Raw genomic sequence first — 16,912 nt, 5'->3', positions numbered from 1 at the left:
TCATTCATATATTCCTCTACTTCACCTCATTTCAAGTGTTCATATCAAGGTTTTTTCCTTAATCACTTTTAATCTTGTTTTTCCTGGAAAGAACTTTCCCTGAAGTATAGGCATTTGGACATTAGTACATTAGTAGCAAATAAATTCTTGCTCAGGAATTTGAATAACAGAAATAGTCTAAATTTTTGTTTGCTGTTCTTAATAACGTTAATTCAATCAACTGCCAAGTTTATTTTCTGATTATTGTAGGAAGGCAGAGCATTATTTTGACAGGGAATAGAATTTTCAGGCTACATTCTTTGTGGATGAAACCCCACTGTTATGTCTGTCAAGAATTCATAAGTGAAGGTTTGTGTTATGCAGCTGAAACTGATACTGAAACTTCTTCAAGGTAGGTTTTAGGTTTTATTTATTTTTGTGTGTTCTTTCTGGGTGTAGGAAGAATCTCATAGTAATTGATCAATAAATCCTGCTAAATAAGTGATTGAATGACATGTTAATCTAAATCTAAATGGAAGCTATAAGATTTCTGTGACCCTGTAAAGTTTTATATAATTTAATCTATACTCAGGGGGATGAAAGAACACAACTAAATCTTGTTGACAATACAGGATTTGATCTGACAGAGAAAGGAATTTATCCCCATAATTGGTCTATCAACTAGAATACAAGCTTTCATTCCAGAACTTATTGTTTTCCTGTAAATGAAATTTGTACAAAATCTGTATTTGGAGTCCAGTGCCTGCTAGGGAACCTGGTACCAATTTATTGTGCAACTGCATACCCTGCCAATAAATTAACATGCTCAGAAACTTGAAACTTTGTTTCCTCAGTTATTAAAGATATCATGTACCATAATTCATTAGTTACAAATTCACTTTTATTTTTCATTTTTGATACCAATAATGTGGTTGTTTTCTTCTATTCTAAATCAAATAAGGTAATCTGGTATTTACTTTTTTTGGTTTAACAATTGGTTTTTTACTGTCACTTTTGTTTATTTCTTTTTTTTTTTTTGTTTTGTTTTGTTTTAAGAATTCCTAGGAATTTGATTTAGAAATTTGATATTGTTCAGGGGTTTTAAAATTGTGATGTTTATCTAATTTTACTCTATTATAATCCATAAAATGTTTTTTGTATTTCTTTTTTCTGCATTTGTTTGCAAAGTTTTTAATAGTTTTGCTATAGTGCTTTTTTGAAAATGCAATTTTATTTGAGAATGAGATATTTAGGAATGATGATACAAAATTTTTATTTTCTAATATTTGAATACATCTGTAAGAAAAATGAAACTGTATAACTTCACAATATCTCACAAACTACAAAGACTTTTTATTCCCATTTCTATAAGTCAACTTCATATCCATTTCTAGGTAAAGTCTCACATTTATTGTAGATCTTTTGTGCAGTAGAAAACCATGGCCAAGTCCCTGACTCCAAAATTATGCTCCACTGAGATAGACTTCTCATATTTAGCAAGCCAATTTTATTAGTTGACCTTTGTAAAAATCAGGGCACAAAGTAATAACTCAAAGCTGTTGATACCATCACTATTTATTATATTATTTATGTATTTCTTTACTATTTTGCAAATACAAAATTACTACTATTTTATTAGGTTTCTATCTTTTTTTTATACAAAATACATTGCTAAAAAAGTTTTTATGTGTTAGACCTCTAATTCCATTTTTCTCATAAGTCTTGGGTTTTGTTGTGTGATTTTTGCATAGCAGGATGATTTTTAGGAATGCATTTTTCATGTTATAGCAGAATAGATCAATTTTTGTGGAATTCCATGCCCAGCTGGGAAATATGTGCATTCTTTTTTATTCCTATTCATTAATATTCAGAAGTATATTTTATCCAACTTTTCTAAAATTCCATTCAGATTCTTCCTTTATATTTCTTCTTTTCTTTTTTGTTCATTATCTGGAATAGATTTAGCTAGTGTGAAAGTAATAAACTGATCATTATTTTATTATTATACATTATTAAAGTTTTAGTATCTATTTTTTCCTGTACTTCATTGAATTTTCTTTCAAAAATCTAAATGATCTATCACTTGACTCATATATGTATAGTCTTGATATTAATTCTTTGGCTATAGTATGTTTCAATAAAATGTGTTTTGCTTTTGTTTATCTCTTTTAATTAGTTCTATTTTTGGTTTGTTTTTGTCAGAGATCATGATTGCAACTCTGATGTTCCATTTTCCTTTTTGAGTTGTTTCTTTTCTTTTCAAATGCATTTCTTTTATACTTTGTATTATCGTTCTATTCTGCTTTCTAAGTTTTTTCTATTTTCTTCCATTTCCTTCAACTATGTTCAACTAGATTGAGAATCTAACCAATTCTCATTTATTACAATTTTAAATCGAATTAAATGCAGTCTTCAACCCAGCAATACTACTACTACTACTACTATATTCCAAAGAGATCATTAAAAAAGAAAAAGGAACTATATGTGCAAATATATATGTATATATGTACACAGATATACCTTTATATCTATCCATATCCATATATAATCAGCCTTTTTCATGTTGTAAAAATATTGAAAATTTAGGGGATATTCATCAATTAAGACATGACTGAACAACTTGTGGTATATGAGTAATGGGATACTATTGTGCAATAAGAAATGATAAACAGGGTGATTTCAGAAAAAACCTGGAAAAACACGTATGAAGTGATGCAAAGTGAATAAACAGTAACAGGAAAACACATCAGCAACATTGTGTTTTGATCAGCTATAATTGACTCAATTTTACTCAGCAACACAATGAGCCAAGGTAAGTACAAAGAATTCATGAAGGAAAATATTATCAATAACTTAGGAATGCAAATCAAAACATTTTTTTCATATTATTCTTTCTCATCTTTTTATCCCCTTCTGATCTCTTTTTTCTCTCACAACTGTGACTAATATGGAAATATACTTTACATGATAACATATATATAAACTATATCAAACTCTCTACTATTTTCAGAAGTTGGGAGGTGCATGAGGAAGGGAGGGACAAACATTTGGAATTCAAAATCTTGTGAAAATGGATGCTAAAAGCCTCCTTGATGTGTTCCCGAAGAAAAATTAAAATGCTATTTACAAAAAAATCTGAATTAAATGCTGTACTATCAATTGTATCTAAGTGCTTAGCACATTGTTCTTCAAAGAAGGTCCAAAAGTTTTAAAATAAAAAAAAAATTCTTATATTTGCTAATATGAAGTGGAGAGAACACCAAGAGAAACTTCAGGGCTGAAAAGATAGCAACAATCTTAATACTATCTTGATCATGAAACAATATTCATGACAGAATAATATTTGATATAAAATGGATTTACCTTGGACTTTACCCTGAGAGATTTCATTCTGAATTTCCTCAAATATTTCTTCATTATATTGTTCTATTGTATGGGTTCTTGTGTACTTATAGGATATATTTTTCTTATTTAAGTCAAAAAAGGAGCAATAGCTTTTCATGAAATATGAATTTATTATGTAGAAGATAGAGAAGTAAAAATTGCAGATTATGTGTCGGATTTGAGTAATAACAATTATAAATGCAAAATTATATAATTTTTTATTTGTAATGGGTCTTTAAAAAATGTCTACCCCAGCCCCATACATTCAATTTAGATAACTGAAATCCATAGAAGTGAACTGACTTCTTTAAGGAGCCACAATAAGCCAGTAGCAAAGCTAGATCTAAAAATGTATTATTCCTATTCAACCACAGAAAGAAGAAATTAAGAATGTGGAGTTTTCTCACTTCTTTTATCTTTCCCTCTTCATGAATTCATAGTTAGCATCTCTATGTATGTAAAAATGTATCCCAATAATAGCTCCTACAATAAGTGTCATCTTATGCAAATAACAACCTTCCAGGGCTCAGATTCCTTAGTTGTAAAATGAAGAGGTTATATTGAATAAAGTCTAAGGTCCCTTTTAGTTCTAGTTTTCCTGATAATAAGAACAAAAATAAATACTAAAGACTCCTATATTTTTTACCTTTAACAACATTTGACACAACATCACTTAATGTGTGTAAATAAAGTCTTTACTTGCTTTTGGAACAAGTTTGACAAACTGAAAGCATAGTTTTATTAACAAAAGGTTTAACAATTATATTGCATGACATGAATGAAAAATCTTTCTAGTGATAATAAATATAATGAGTATAACTGATTTCTGATTTGTTTACCTTCCAGGTGACCCTGATGCTTTGAGATGATATAGGCTCAAGCTGAACTTCCTGAGGTGGACCATCAGGAGCTATATGGAAATAAAAATCCAAATAGAAGTTAGAAACTAGTTTCAAAATTACATGGGATAAAATATCAGTGCTTGGCATGAAAAGGAAAACAGAGTAGTTACATACAAAGAACGATGTATTTCCCTTTTAATAAAGAAACAAATGAGAAGCTCTTATAATTGATATTTATATTATATTATGTTCAGATCATATGATTGATAATCATTCAACAATTTTATGATCAAAACAATATTTTTGCATCACCTTTTAGAGAGCTCAATTTAACATCAAATACTTAAATACACTCACTTTTGTCCCTAAGTTTTGTTTAAAGGTGTGTGATTTTTGTGGCTATGTGCTATGTGGCTTGTAGAAAGAAGGAAATCATTTAAAACATTTTCAAGAGATTTCTCTCTAAGTTATCTTTTTTCTCTCTAATCTGAAGAGAGTTTCCAATTGATTCTCTCTTGTAAGTTAGGGATATATTGCAGAGGAAGATGTTTTAAAGGAAAAAACACGAGTAGAAATATATTATGGAAGCATAATATAATTTTAAATAATTTAATAGACCACTCTATAAAAGATTTACAATAAAAAATTTAAATCTTATGAACTAACTACCCCTCAGTTAACTAGAAAGATGTGTCACTGGATTCTCCAGTCAGAAAAGTATAGCACAAACAGTGCTAGATTGAAGGGAGCAACTAGATATCAACTACGTTCCCAACCTAGACATTTTTGCAAAGTGGGAGAAAATTGAACAGCTTGTCAAGAGAGTTGAGAGAATATTTGATAAATAATTATCTTAGCCTGTCAAAATATTACAGATGCAGTGATACATTTAGCTATTAAGTGTCTCAGGGTTTTGGTAAGGCAATCTGGGTTTTTTAATTTGGTACATAGTTTTCTATATTCAAAAATCCTGAACATCTTTTTAAAAAAGTATCATTTGTTGCATTATATTATTTGGATTTTTTTTTTATTTAATAGCCTTTTATTTACAGGTTATATGTATGGATAACTTTACAGCATTAACAATTGCCAAACCTCTTGTTCCAATTTTTCACCTCTTACCCCCCCACCCCCTCCCCCAGATGGCAGAATGACCAGTAGATGTTAAATATTTTAAAATATAAATTAGATACACAATAAGTATACATGACCAAACCTTTATTTTGCTGTACTAAAAGAATCAGACTCTGAAATATTGTACAATTAGCTTGTGAAGGAAATAAAAAATGCAGGTGGGCATAAATATAGGGATTGGGAATTCAATGTAATGATTTTTAGTCATCACCCAGAGTTCTTTCTCTGGGCGTAGCTGGTTCAGTTCATTACTGCTCCATTGGAAATGATTTGGTTGATCTCATTGCTGAGGATGGCCAGGTCCATCAGAACTGGTCATCATATAGTATTGTTGTTGAAGTATATAATGATCTCCTGGTCCTGCTCATTTCACTCAGCATCAGTTCCTGTAAGTCTCTGCAGGCCTTTCTGAAATCATCCTGTTGGTCATTTCTTACAGAACAGTAATATTCCATAATATTAATATACCACAATTTATTCAGCCATTCTCCAACTGATGGGCATCCACTCAGTTTCCAGTTTCTAGCCACTACAAAGAGGGCTGCCACAAACATTCGTGCACATACAGATTCCTTTCCCTTCTTTATGATCTCTTTGGGATATAAGCCCAGTAGTAATACTGCTGGATCAAAGGGTATGCACAGTTTGATAACTTTTTGAGCATAGTTCCAAACTACTCTCCAGAATGGTTGGATTTGTTCACAACTCCACCAACAATGCATCAATGTCCCAGTTTTCCTGCATCTCCTCCAACAATCATCATTATTTTTTCCTGTCATCTTAGCCAATCTGACAGGTGTGTAGTGGTATCTTAGAATTGTCTTAATTTGCATTTCTCTGATTAATAATGACTTGGAGCATCTTTTCATATGACTAGAAATAGTTTCAATTTCTTCATCTGAGAATTGTCTGTTCATATCCTTTGACCATTTCTCAATTGGAGAATGGCTTGATTTTTTATAAATTAGAGTTAATTCTCTATATATTTTGGAAATGAGGCCTATAACCTTTGACTGTAAAAATATTTTCCCAGTTTATTGCTTCCCTTCTAATCTTATCTGCATTAGTTTTGTTTGTACAAAAACTTTTCAGTTTGGTATAATCGAAATTTTCTATTTTGTGATCAGTAATGATCTCTAGTTCTGCTTTGGTCATAAAGACCTTCCCCTTCCACAGGTCTGAGAGGTAAACTATCCTATGTTCCTCTAATTTATTAATAATTTCATTCTTTATGCCTAGGTCATGAACCCATTTTGACCTTATCTTGGTGTACAGTGTTAAGTGTGGATCAATGCCTAGTTTCTGCCATATTATTTTCCAATTTTCCCAGCAATTTTTATCAAACAGTAAGTTCTTATCCCAAAAGCTGGGGTTTTTGGGTTTGTCAAAGACTAGGTTGCTATAGTTGTTGACTGTTTTGTCCCTTGAACCTAATCTATTCCATTGATCAACTAATCTATTCCTTAGCCAATGCCAAATGGTTTTGGTAACTGCTGCTCTATAATATAATTTTAGATCTGGTACAGCTAAGCCACCTTCATTTGATTTTTTTTTTTCATTAATTCCCTTGAAATTCTTGACCTGTTGTTTTTCCATATGAATTCTGTTGTTATTTTTTCTAGGTATATTATTTGGATTTTAAAAAATCTATCCTGATCTTCTGGGAGTTCTATGATTCTTAAATCCTTTCTAGACATCCTGTCTTTGAGATCCATATATTTTGATTATATAGAGATCATATATATATATATTATATATATATATATACTTAAAATTATTCCTTTTTTCCTTCCAGATTATTCTTCATTTTGGTATACGAATATTTCTAATCAGTAGCTCTCTCATTTGCTTCTTTGGAGAAACTTGCCACTATATTTTGTCACAAATGTTTGTATTCATCTATTTATTTTTGCTGTGTTGGCTATAGTTTCTGCTATATTTTGGATGTATGTGGCCAAGGCAATGCATAACTACTAAAGGGTCCTCACAATATTTTCTGCAGTTTATGGTGTGATAAATTGTCTTGCTGCTCAGTTTGATTGGCTTCTTGTAGGATAGGGTGCATTGAAAATATGATAATTCAAATTTGTTCATGCAGGTCACTCTGCAGCTGTATTGGCTCCTCACGAGACTCAAATGTTAGTGGATTGGGCCACTTTTGAGTTTGTGAACTGTGGCTAATGGGTATAGTTGGGCAGCTTATTCTGTTACTGGGCAGCTGCTGACAAATTTGGCTGAATATTGGTTGGCCCTTAGTCTCTTCCCAGAATGGGAAATCTTTCCAATATGGAGCAATCCACTGAAATTCTTTTGGTCTCTCTTCAATGGATAGTTCTGATCTTTTCTGCTTTCAGTTACTAGGTTAGTTAGGTGGTATCACATTTTCTTCTGCTGGAGTGTTAAAGTGGTATATTATGTGTAGTACTCCAGAGATGATTCAGATGAAGCTGTAAGTCAGTGTAGAACTAGGATGTTTTTGTGTTGTTGTTTTTGCTTTTGTTTCTGTTTTTTTTTTTTTCTTTCACTTTCTTTGTATTTCCAATGCTCCCAATGCTTAGTACACATACTAATAACTGGAGGAATTAGGAGTGGCTTCACAGAATTGAAACTTGATATAGTCTTTTCAGTGAAGCAGCTTGTAGCTTTGCTTTTAATTTTATAGTCTTTCATTTTTCATTATCTCTATTTCTCCATTGACTTTCAGAAATTACTGTTTTATATTTATTTTGGGTTTATTGATAGATTTTCCAGATTTTTAAAATGATATACTCAAATTCATTTATGCTCACTTTATTTTGTTGGTGCATTTTTTCAACTATATAACTATATATTCTCTGAAGCACTGTATTGGATGCATTTGTGTAATTTTAGCATGTTATCTTACTTTTGTATTTCACATAGGTCATCCCTTATTTCAATAGTTTATTCTTTGACACACATTAATTATCAGGGTTTCATTTTGCTTGTGTTCCCTGTATCGTTGTTTTTACTGTGTGATATTAAAACTTTTGAATTTCTAAGTTTTTTAAAATCTTTATTTGTAATTTATCTATAAAAACACAATGATTATAACGAATCATTGATGCATGGATATACATATATATGTGGGTATAGTTTAATATACATATTTCAGAAGATATGTCATTCAGATATAATTTATCCAAAAGTTTGCTCAGTTCTATATATTTTGTTTGCTTTTTTCTTTTAGATTTAGTTATCTCTGAAAGAAAAAAAACTGAGTTTCCTATACTTATGTTGCTATCTTTTTCTATAATTGTATTAACTTATTATATAATTTGAGATGTTACATTATTTGGTGCAAATGCATTTAATTTTAATCATGTTTCTTTGTCATTATTTTATTTTAAGCATGCTAAAGTTTCTTGGTTTATCCATTATTATTTTAATTTTGTCTGATAGCATAATTTTAACTTCTATTACATTGGAATCCACTACATAGAGAAATTTTATTCCAGTCTCTTATTTTCATTCTGCCTATGTCTTTCTTCTTTTGATGTTTTTATTCTATGGATTATGGTTCTGTTTGGTTTATATAAAACATATAATATATATTTTTGTTCTGCCATATCTATTTATCAATCTAAAGAGAGAGAGAGAGAGAGAGAGAGAGAGAGAGAGAGAGAGAGAGAGAGAAAGTTTGGTTCTACTTTCTTATTCATTTTGATATTACTGGGGGTTTTGTAATTTAAAGTTATAATTATTTACCTTATTTTTGTCTACATAAATTTCTTTTGCATAGATTTATCTCATTAATCTTTTAAATTAATGCTATGTTCCTCCCATTAGATTTGCTTGTTACTTTTTTAAAAAATTGAATTAATTATCCAAAATCTGCCTTTTCATGCTCCAATCCTTTCTTCCACTGTATTGAGAATACAAGAGAAACAAAAACCATTATAGACATGCATAGTTAATTCAAACAAATTTCTACACTGAACAAATTATTGCTCATTTTGATTTTTTCATCTTTCTGTTAGGAAGTAAGTAGAATCTCTTCTCATTTATCCTCTGGAACCATAATTGTTCACTAAACTAATAAGACAGCACAATAAAATTCCATCACATTTATATATTTTAACTTTTCCATCCATTCTCTAATTTCTGGGTACTCTTAAGATTCTTTGATATCTCAAAAAGAACTATAAACATTTTATATATCCTTAGAATTTGTTTTGCTTAGGACTAACCCTTCACATAATGCACCTTCTCTTTAATTTCTCCTCTTTCCTTTTCCCCTTTCTCTCCTTTGTCCTAGTTGAGTGAAATGTATTTCTATACCTAGTTCTGTGTATATGCTTGTGTGTGTGTGTGTGTGATCATTTGTTTGATATGTTCAAATGAGAGTGGGACACAAGTGTCAGTCACTCTCCTCATTCTCTTTCTCCTTGTTTGTACAGAAGTCTACTTGAACACTCTGATTGCAATTTTACCTAATTTTCCTTTCCTTTCACTTCCAATATTTTCCATTCTATTTTTTCCTTAAGACCATCAAAACATAATAGAACCACTCCCAGGAATTGTCTAATTGTATTTCCTCCCTAACTGGACTTCTGTTGATGATAGGGCTTGTAGGAGGCACATAGGCATTAGTGTTCATTCACATTTACTTTTTAATGTTTCTTTTCATTCCTGTCTTTGAACCTCAAAGTTTCTCTATAGTTCTGATCCCTTTCCATTTCTTTCTTCCATAGTTCTAATTTGTTTTTTTCCCTCAAGCTCTCTCATTTCATCTATTAAAAAAGTGTTTCCCTCTTATACTACTTTTGATGAAAGTTTATTTTCAGTTCCTCCCCCTCCCCCCACCTCTCTGAATACCAGTTTCCTTATTTATAAAATGAGGGGAAAGGGATTTTCTCTAAATTTCTTTCTGGGTCAAACATTCTATTACTAAGAGTTTATTTTCTTAAAATCTTGAAGATCTTCTAATAAAGGGAGCTTATATTTTATTCAGTTGCCAAGATGTTAAGGCCCATCAAGGGTGATGACTCTAACCTTAATTTTTTTTTATACCTTTGCCAATTTGCATGAAGTGAGATGAAACATCAGTAGTAAATTTTCATCTCTCTTTATTGTTAGTAATTTATTGTTTTGATGTGGTCAATTAAGTTTTTTAATTTCTGAATTCCTGGGTTCCAAGGCATAGACTTCATTGTTCTTTTTTCATAACCCATCCATTTTAATTTGTCCCCTCCACCAAGTCCTACTCCAGATTTTCTCACCTCTTTGCACTATGCCCTTGAGAAGAATTCTTGCTCCACAATGAACAAACATGCTTTTTTCTTAAACATTTTCCTTTTGCAGTACTTTCATCTTCTGTCATTCACTGAGATCTGGATCTCTCCTTATAATGCTGACTTCCAGGTAAATTATCAAGTATGGATTATACTTTCACTTATACCCCTGCTGTATTGGTCTTTGTGGGAGAATTGAAATACTCTTTCTCCTTGTTATGATTTCCAGACTTTGCTCATCACTATGGAATCTTTTTTTCTTTTGAGGTTTGCGCTCTCCAAATTTATCACCCAATTTAGAGCCTATTGGCTCTAATTTGGCTCTATCTATCTATATGCATATATTTGTAAAATCCTCCCCCCCCCCAGGACATTCTATTTCCTTCCTCAATTACTGGTCTAGTATCTTTCTCTTTATGCCAACTCCTATATGTATACTTCAACATATATTGATACTGTTGCAAATTTTTTAACATTTCCTAGTCCTTCAATCTAGTCAATTCCTATGACCTATTTCATATAAGCTATATTTGTGAGCTCCAGAATTCCTTTATCTGATCATAATATTTCCCCACATCTCTTAATCACATGACATGTTTCTGAAAGGAGCTAAGAAAAAGCATAAAATTGCCCTAAATCACTATAAATTTAGGCTACATAATTCTCAATTGGGTTTTCACTGAGGCAAGACAATCTTGTATGCCTTTCTAATTTATTTGATCTTCTATCACATATGGTGTCTATTCCAATTTTTTTTCATCTCTCTTCTAGCTTTTCACAGCATTCCTTCCCACATCTTCTCAGTTGAATATCTCACTACACTTCAAACATGTACACACACATACAATGAGTTGAAATCATTTATTGTGAAATCATTCATTCCTTTCCTTTCCTTCAGGCAGGAGGCAGTTACCAATTGCCTTTTGGAAATATTAAATTGGATGTATTTTAACCTCATTGCAGCTCAAACTCATTATCTCCAAAACAGAATTCATTATCTTTTCTCCCAAACCTCTTCTTCTTTCAAAGTTTCCTATTACTGTCAAAGGTATCAGTATTCTTCTAGTCACTCAGGCTTTCAAACTTTGTATCATCATGACACTGATCCCATGTGCATCCTTAGATCTAGCCTGCTGTCAAATCTTGTCATTTCTACCTTCACAATATCTCTCATATCCCTACTTATATAGCCATGTGTATGCATACCTATCTTAATAAACTTCAATAGCTCCCTACTACTTCAAGGATCAAATATAAGATATTTCATTTGACAGTTAAAGCCCATTACAATTTCATCAATTCCTACCTTTCCAATCTTATACTTTATTCTCTTCCACCTTCTCTATAATCTGAAAATAACATTTTATCTCCATTCTCTCTTTTTTCATTGTCTGTTCTCCAGACCTGAAATTCTTCCCTTTCTGACCTTTTTCAAATTCTGATTTCATGATTTTCTGCAAGGAAATTTCATCTTTTTCAGGATGCTTCTTTTGGTTTACCCTGTTGTTAGTACCATCTGTCTGAGATTGTTTATATTCAATTTACACTCTAAATATCTTGTATAAACTTTGTTATTTACATGTGGTCTCCCCATTAGAATATGAGTTTTTTAAGGGCAGGGATTTTATTTTTGTCTTTCTTTGAATCCTTGGCACTAGGATAGTAGAGTGCTTAATAAGCACTGACTTATTTATATATTTAATTACATTTGAGAGAAACCATCTACCAAAGCAAAAGTAGGACTATGTGAGTATATATTTCTCTTAAAATAATTTTACTTATGTTTATATCTTCATAAATTAAATAAATGGAAGTTGATTGGTAAAGGATAGATTGTATAACATTGAAAACAGCAAATATTGATTCCCAAATCAAAATGCATTTCTAGGTATAGCTAATAAAGGTGAATCAGCAATCTGACAATAGTCTAAGAATGAGTTATCAGGCAGAAAACAGTCCTCCTGTCTAGAATAAAAGATATTGCCATGGCAACTGTTATCTAAAGCTGAGGCCAAACAGAAAGGGAAATTAAACCATTATCAGTATTAAGTAACAGCTAGTACCAGCAGTGACCATAGAAAAATGCAGCACAATGTAGAAAATATCAATATACAGAAAGCAAGTGGGATTGGTTGGAAGGTAACAAAAGTTATATTCTTTTTTTTTTAAATTACAAGTACAAAGTCTTTCATTGTTAAAAGATAATGGTCCTAGAAAACCTATTATTTTGAGATGTTCATTATACTGAAGTACTGGTGATTTTGCTCAAACTGAAGACCTTTTGAAGACCAACAACAGCTTTAAATTGAGCAAATATTTGTGACATATAGGCATTTATTCATCTAGAACTAAGAACAGTTGCTTTAAAGTTTGCAAAACATTTTATACAATCATCTTTTTTGAGCCTCCCAACAGTCCTGAGGTAAGTACTAGAGATATTAATATATCTGTTTTGGAGCTCTGGGGGCAGAGCCATTTTGGTGCAGTGAAGCCAGGAAGTTGCTTGGGCTTTTGACATGAAATGGAGCCTCTGAACAGAGTCTAATGAAATGAAACCACTCTCCACTTCAACATACATTGGAAGGACTCCAAGAAAGATCATTCTCATTGGGGTGAAAAATGTATTCAGCCCAGCTCAGACAGTGTGCAGGAAAGCCAGTGAAAAGGCCTGGATCACAGCACATCAACAACTGAGACTCTTGGCCTGGCTCAAGCAGAACAGACCAGTGAAGCAACTTCCAGTTCCAGGGCAGAAGGCAAAATGCCATCCTTGGATAACAAGCAACAGCTTATAATCAAGACAACAAATACAAGGAGCCCCTGTGCTCAAAACCAAGACTCAGAGCTACACAAAAAGCTTGGGACAGCATCTCCTGTATCTCAGCAGCAGAGTTCAACCTTAAGAACCACAAAATAGGAAATAATAAAAAAGAAAGAAAATGAGAAAGAAACAGAAAAGAACCTTGATTGTAGAAAGCTACTGTACTGATAGGGAAGACCAAAACACACTAACTCAGATGAGGATAAAATGCTGACAGAGGAAATTTCAAAGAGTGATATGAATTGGTCTCAATCTCAAAGAGTTTTCTTGGAAGTGCTCATAAAAGATTTTTAAAAGGCAAATAAGAAATGTAGAAGAAAAATGAGAAAAGAAATGAAAGGTATACAAGAGAGAATCAACAGCTTGGAAAAGGAAGAAAAAAACTGAAGAAAACAACTCCTCAAAATACAATTGGCCAAATACAAAAATAAAAAATTAACTGAAGAAAACAACACCTTCAAAAGGAGAATTAACCAAATGGAAAAAGAGATACAATAGCTAACAGAAGAAAATCATACATTAAAAACTAAAACCAGACAAATGGAAAGTAATGACTCTATGAAACAGCAAGAATCAGTCAAACAATCTAAAAGAAATGAGAAATGGAAGAAAATGTAAAATGTCTCATTGGGAAAACAGATGATTTGGAAAACTGAACCAAGAAAGACAGTTTAAAAATTATTGGTCTACCTGAAGGCCATGACCAAAAAAGAGCCTGGATAGTATTTTTCTTCTTTTCTTTCTTTCTTTTTTTATTATAGTAACTTTTTATTGACAGAATCCATGACAGGGTAATTTTTTTTACATTATCCTTTGCACTCACTTCTGTTCTGATTTTTCCCTCCCACCCTCCACCTATTCCCCTAGATGGCAAGCAGTTCTATATATGTTGAATATGTCCTAGTATATCCTAGATACAATGTATGTGTTCAGATCCAAACAGTTTTCTTGTTGCACAGGGAGAATTGGATTCATAAGGTAAAAATAACCCGGGAAGAAAAACAAAAATGCAAAGAGTTTACATTCATTTCCCAGTGTTTTTTCTTTGGGTGTAGCTGCTTCTGTCCATTATTGATCAATTGAAACTGAATTAGGTCTCTTTGTCAAAGAAATTCACTTCCATCACATTACATTTTCATACAGTATTGTTGTGGATGTATATAATGATCTCTTGGTTCTGCTCATTTCACTTAGCATCAGTTCATGTAATTCTCTCCAAGCCTCTCTGTATTCATCCTGCTAGCCATTTCTTACAGAACAATAATATTCCATAACATTCATATACCACAATTTACCCAACCATTCTCCAATTGATGGGTATCCATTCATTTTCCAATTTCTAGCCACTACAAACAGGGCTGCCACAAACATTTTGGCACATTCTGGTCCCTTTCCCTTCTTTAGTATCTCCTTGGGGTATAAGCCCAGTAGAAACACTGCTGGATCAAAGGGTATGCACAGTTTGATAACTTTTTGGGCATAATTCCAGATTGCTCTCCAGAATGGTTGGATTCATTCACAACTCCACCAATAATGTATCAGTGTCCCAGTTTTCCCACATCCCCTCCAACAATCATCATTATTTTTTCCTGTCATCTTAACCAATCTGACAGGTATGTAGTGGTATCTCAGAGTTGTCTTAATTTGCATTTCTCTGATTAATAACGATTTGGAACACTCTTTCATATGAGTGGTAATAATTTCAATTTCATCATCTGAAAATTGTCTGTTCATATCCTTTGACCATTTGTCAATTGGAGAATGGCTTGGTTTCTTATAAATTAGAGTCAATTCTCTATATATTTTGGAAATGAGACCTTTATCAGAACCTTTAACTATGAAGATGTTTTCCCAGTTTGTTGCTTCCCTTCTAATCTTGTTTACATTAGCTTTGTTTGTACAGAAGCTTTTTAATTTGATGTAATCAAAATTTCCTATTTTGTGATCAATAATGGTCTCTAGTTCGTCTTTAGTCACAAATTTTTTCCTCCTCCACAAGTCTGAGAGATAAACTATCCTATGTTCCTCCGATTTGTTTATAATCTCATTTCTTATGTCTAAATCATGGACACATTTTGATCTTGATCTTGGTATACAGTGTTAAGTGTGGGTCCATGCCTAATTTCTGCCATACTAATTTCCAGTTATCCCAGCAGTTTTTGTCAAATAATGAATTCTTATCCCAAAAGTTAGGATCTTTTGGATTGGTCAAACACTAGATTGCTATAGTTGACTATTCTCTCTTGTGAACCTAACCTGTTCCACTGATCAACTAATCTATTTCTTAGCCAATACTAATTGGTTTTGGTGACTGCTGCTTTATAATATAGTTTTAGATCAGGTACAGCGAGGCCACCTTCATTTGATTTTTTTTCATTAATTCTTTTGAGATTCTTGACCTTTTATTATTCCATATGAATTTTGTTGTTATTTTTCCTAGATCATTAAAATATTTTCTTGGAAGTCTGATTGGTATTGCACTAAATAAATAGATTAGTTTAGGGAGTATTGTCATCTTTATTATATTCGCTCAACCTATCCAGGAGCACTTAATATTTTTCAATTGTTTAAGTCTGACTTTATTTGTGTGGAAAGTTTTTTGTAATTTTGCTCATATAATTCCTGACTTTCCTTTGGTAGATAGATTCCCAAATATTTTATGCTGTTGACAGTTATTCTGAATGGAATTTCTCTTTGTATCTCTTGCTGTTGGATTTTGTTGGTGATGTATAAAAATGCTGAGGATTTATGGGGATTTATTTTATAACCTGCAACTTTGTTAAAGTTGAGGATAATTTCTAATAGCTTTTTAGTAGAATCTCTGGGGTTCTCTAAATATACCATTATATCATCTGCAAAGAGTGATAGTTTGGTTTCCTCATTGCCTATTCTGATTCCTTTAATCTCTTTCTTGACTCTTATTGCCGAGGCTAGTGTTTCTAATACAATATTGAATAATAATGGTGATAGTGGGCAACCTTGCTTCACTCCAGATCTTACTGAGAAAGATTGCAGTTTTTCCCCATTGCATATGATGCTTACTGATGGTTTTAAATATATGCTCCTGACTATTTTAAGAAAAAGCCCATCTATTCCTATACTCTCAAGTGTTTTTTTTATTAGGAATTGATGTTGGATTTTATCAAATGCTTTTTCTGCATCTATTGAGATGATCAAATGGTTTTTGTTAGTTTGCTTATTGATATAGTCAATTATGCTAATAGTTCTCCTAATTTGAACCAGCCCTGCATTCCTGGTATAAATCCTACTTGGTCATAGTGTATTATCCTGGAAATGATTTTCTGTAATCTTTTTGCTAATATTTTATTTAAGATTTTAGCATTGATATTCATTAGAGAGATTGGTCTATAATTTTCTTTCTCTGTTTTCAGCCTACCTGGTTTAGGTATCGGTACCATGTCTGTATCATAAAAGGAGTTTGGTAGGGCTCCTTCAATCCCTATTTTTTCAAATAGTTTATATAGCATTGGGGTTAATTG

General features: G+C 31.9%; 1 protein-coding gene across 2 annotated transcripts in view; it reads right to left on the bottom strand.

The window, feature by feature from the left end:
- DSCAM (DS cell adhesion molecule) overlaps window positions 1-16,912 on the bottom strand; it is a 683,895-nt gene that overhangs the window by 140,146 nt on the left and 526,837 nt on the right. For both annotated transcript variants that reach the window (XM_031959192.1, XM_031959191.1), the window contains exon 16: window positions 4,203-4,273. In XM_031959192.1, coding sequence (XP_031815052.1) covers window positions 4,203-4,273 — 71 coding nt within the window. The remainder of the gene's footprint in view (window positions 1-4,202; window positions 4,274-16,912) is intronic.

Source organism: Sarcophilus harrisii, chromosome 3 (assembly GCF_902635505.1).
Source record: "Sarcophilus harrisii chromosome 3, mSarHar1.11, whole genome shotgun sequence".
Classification (NCBI taxonomy): domain Eukaryota; kingdom Metazoa; phylum Chordata; class Mammalia; order Dasyuromorphia; family Dasyuridae; genus Sarcophilus; species Sarcophilus harrisii.
This window is presented reverse-complemented; position numbering and strand designations above follow the sequence as displayed.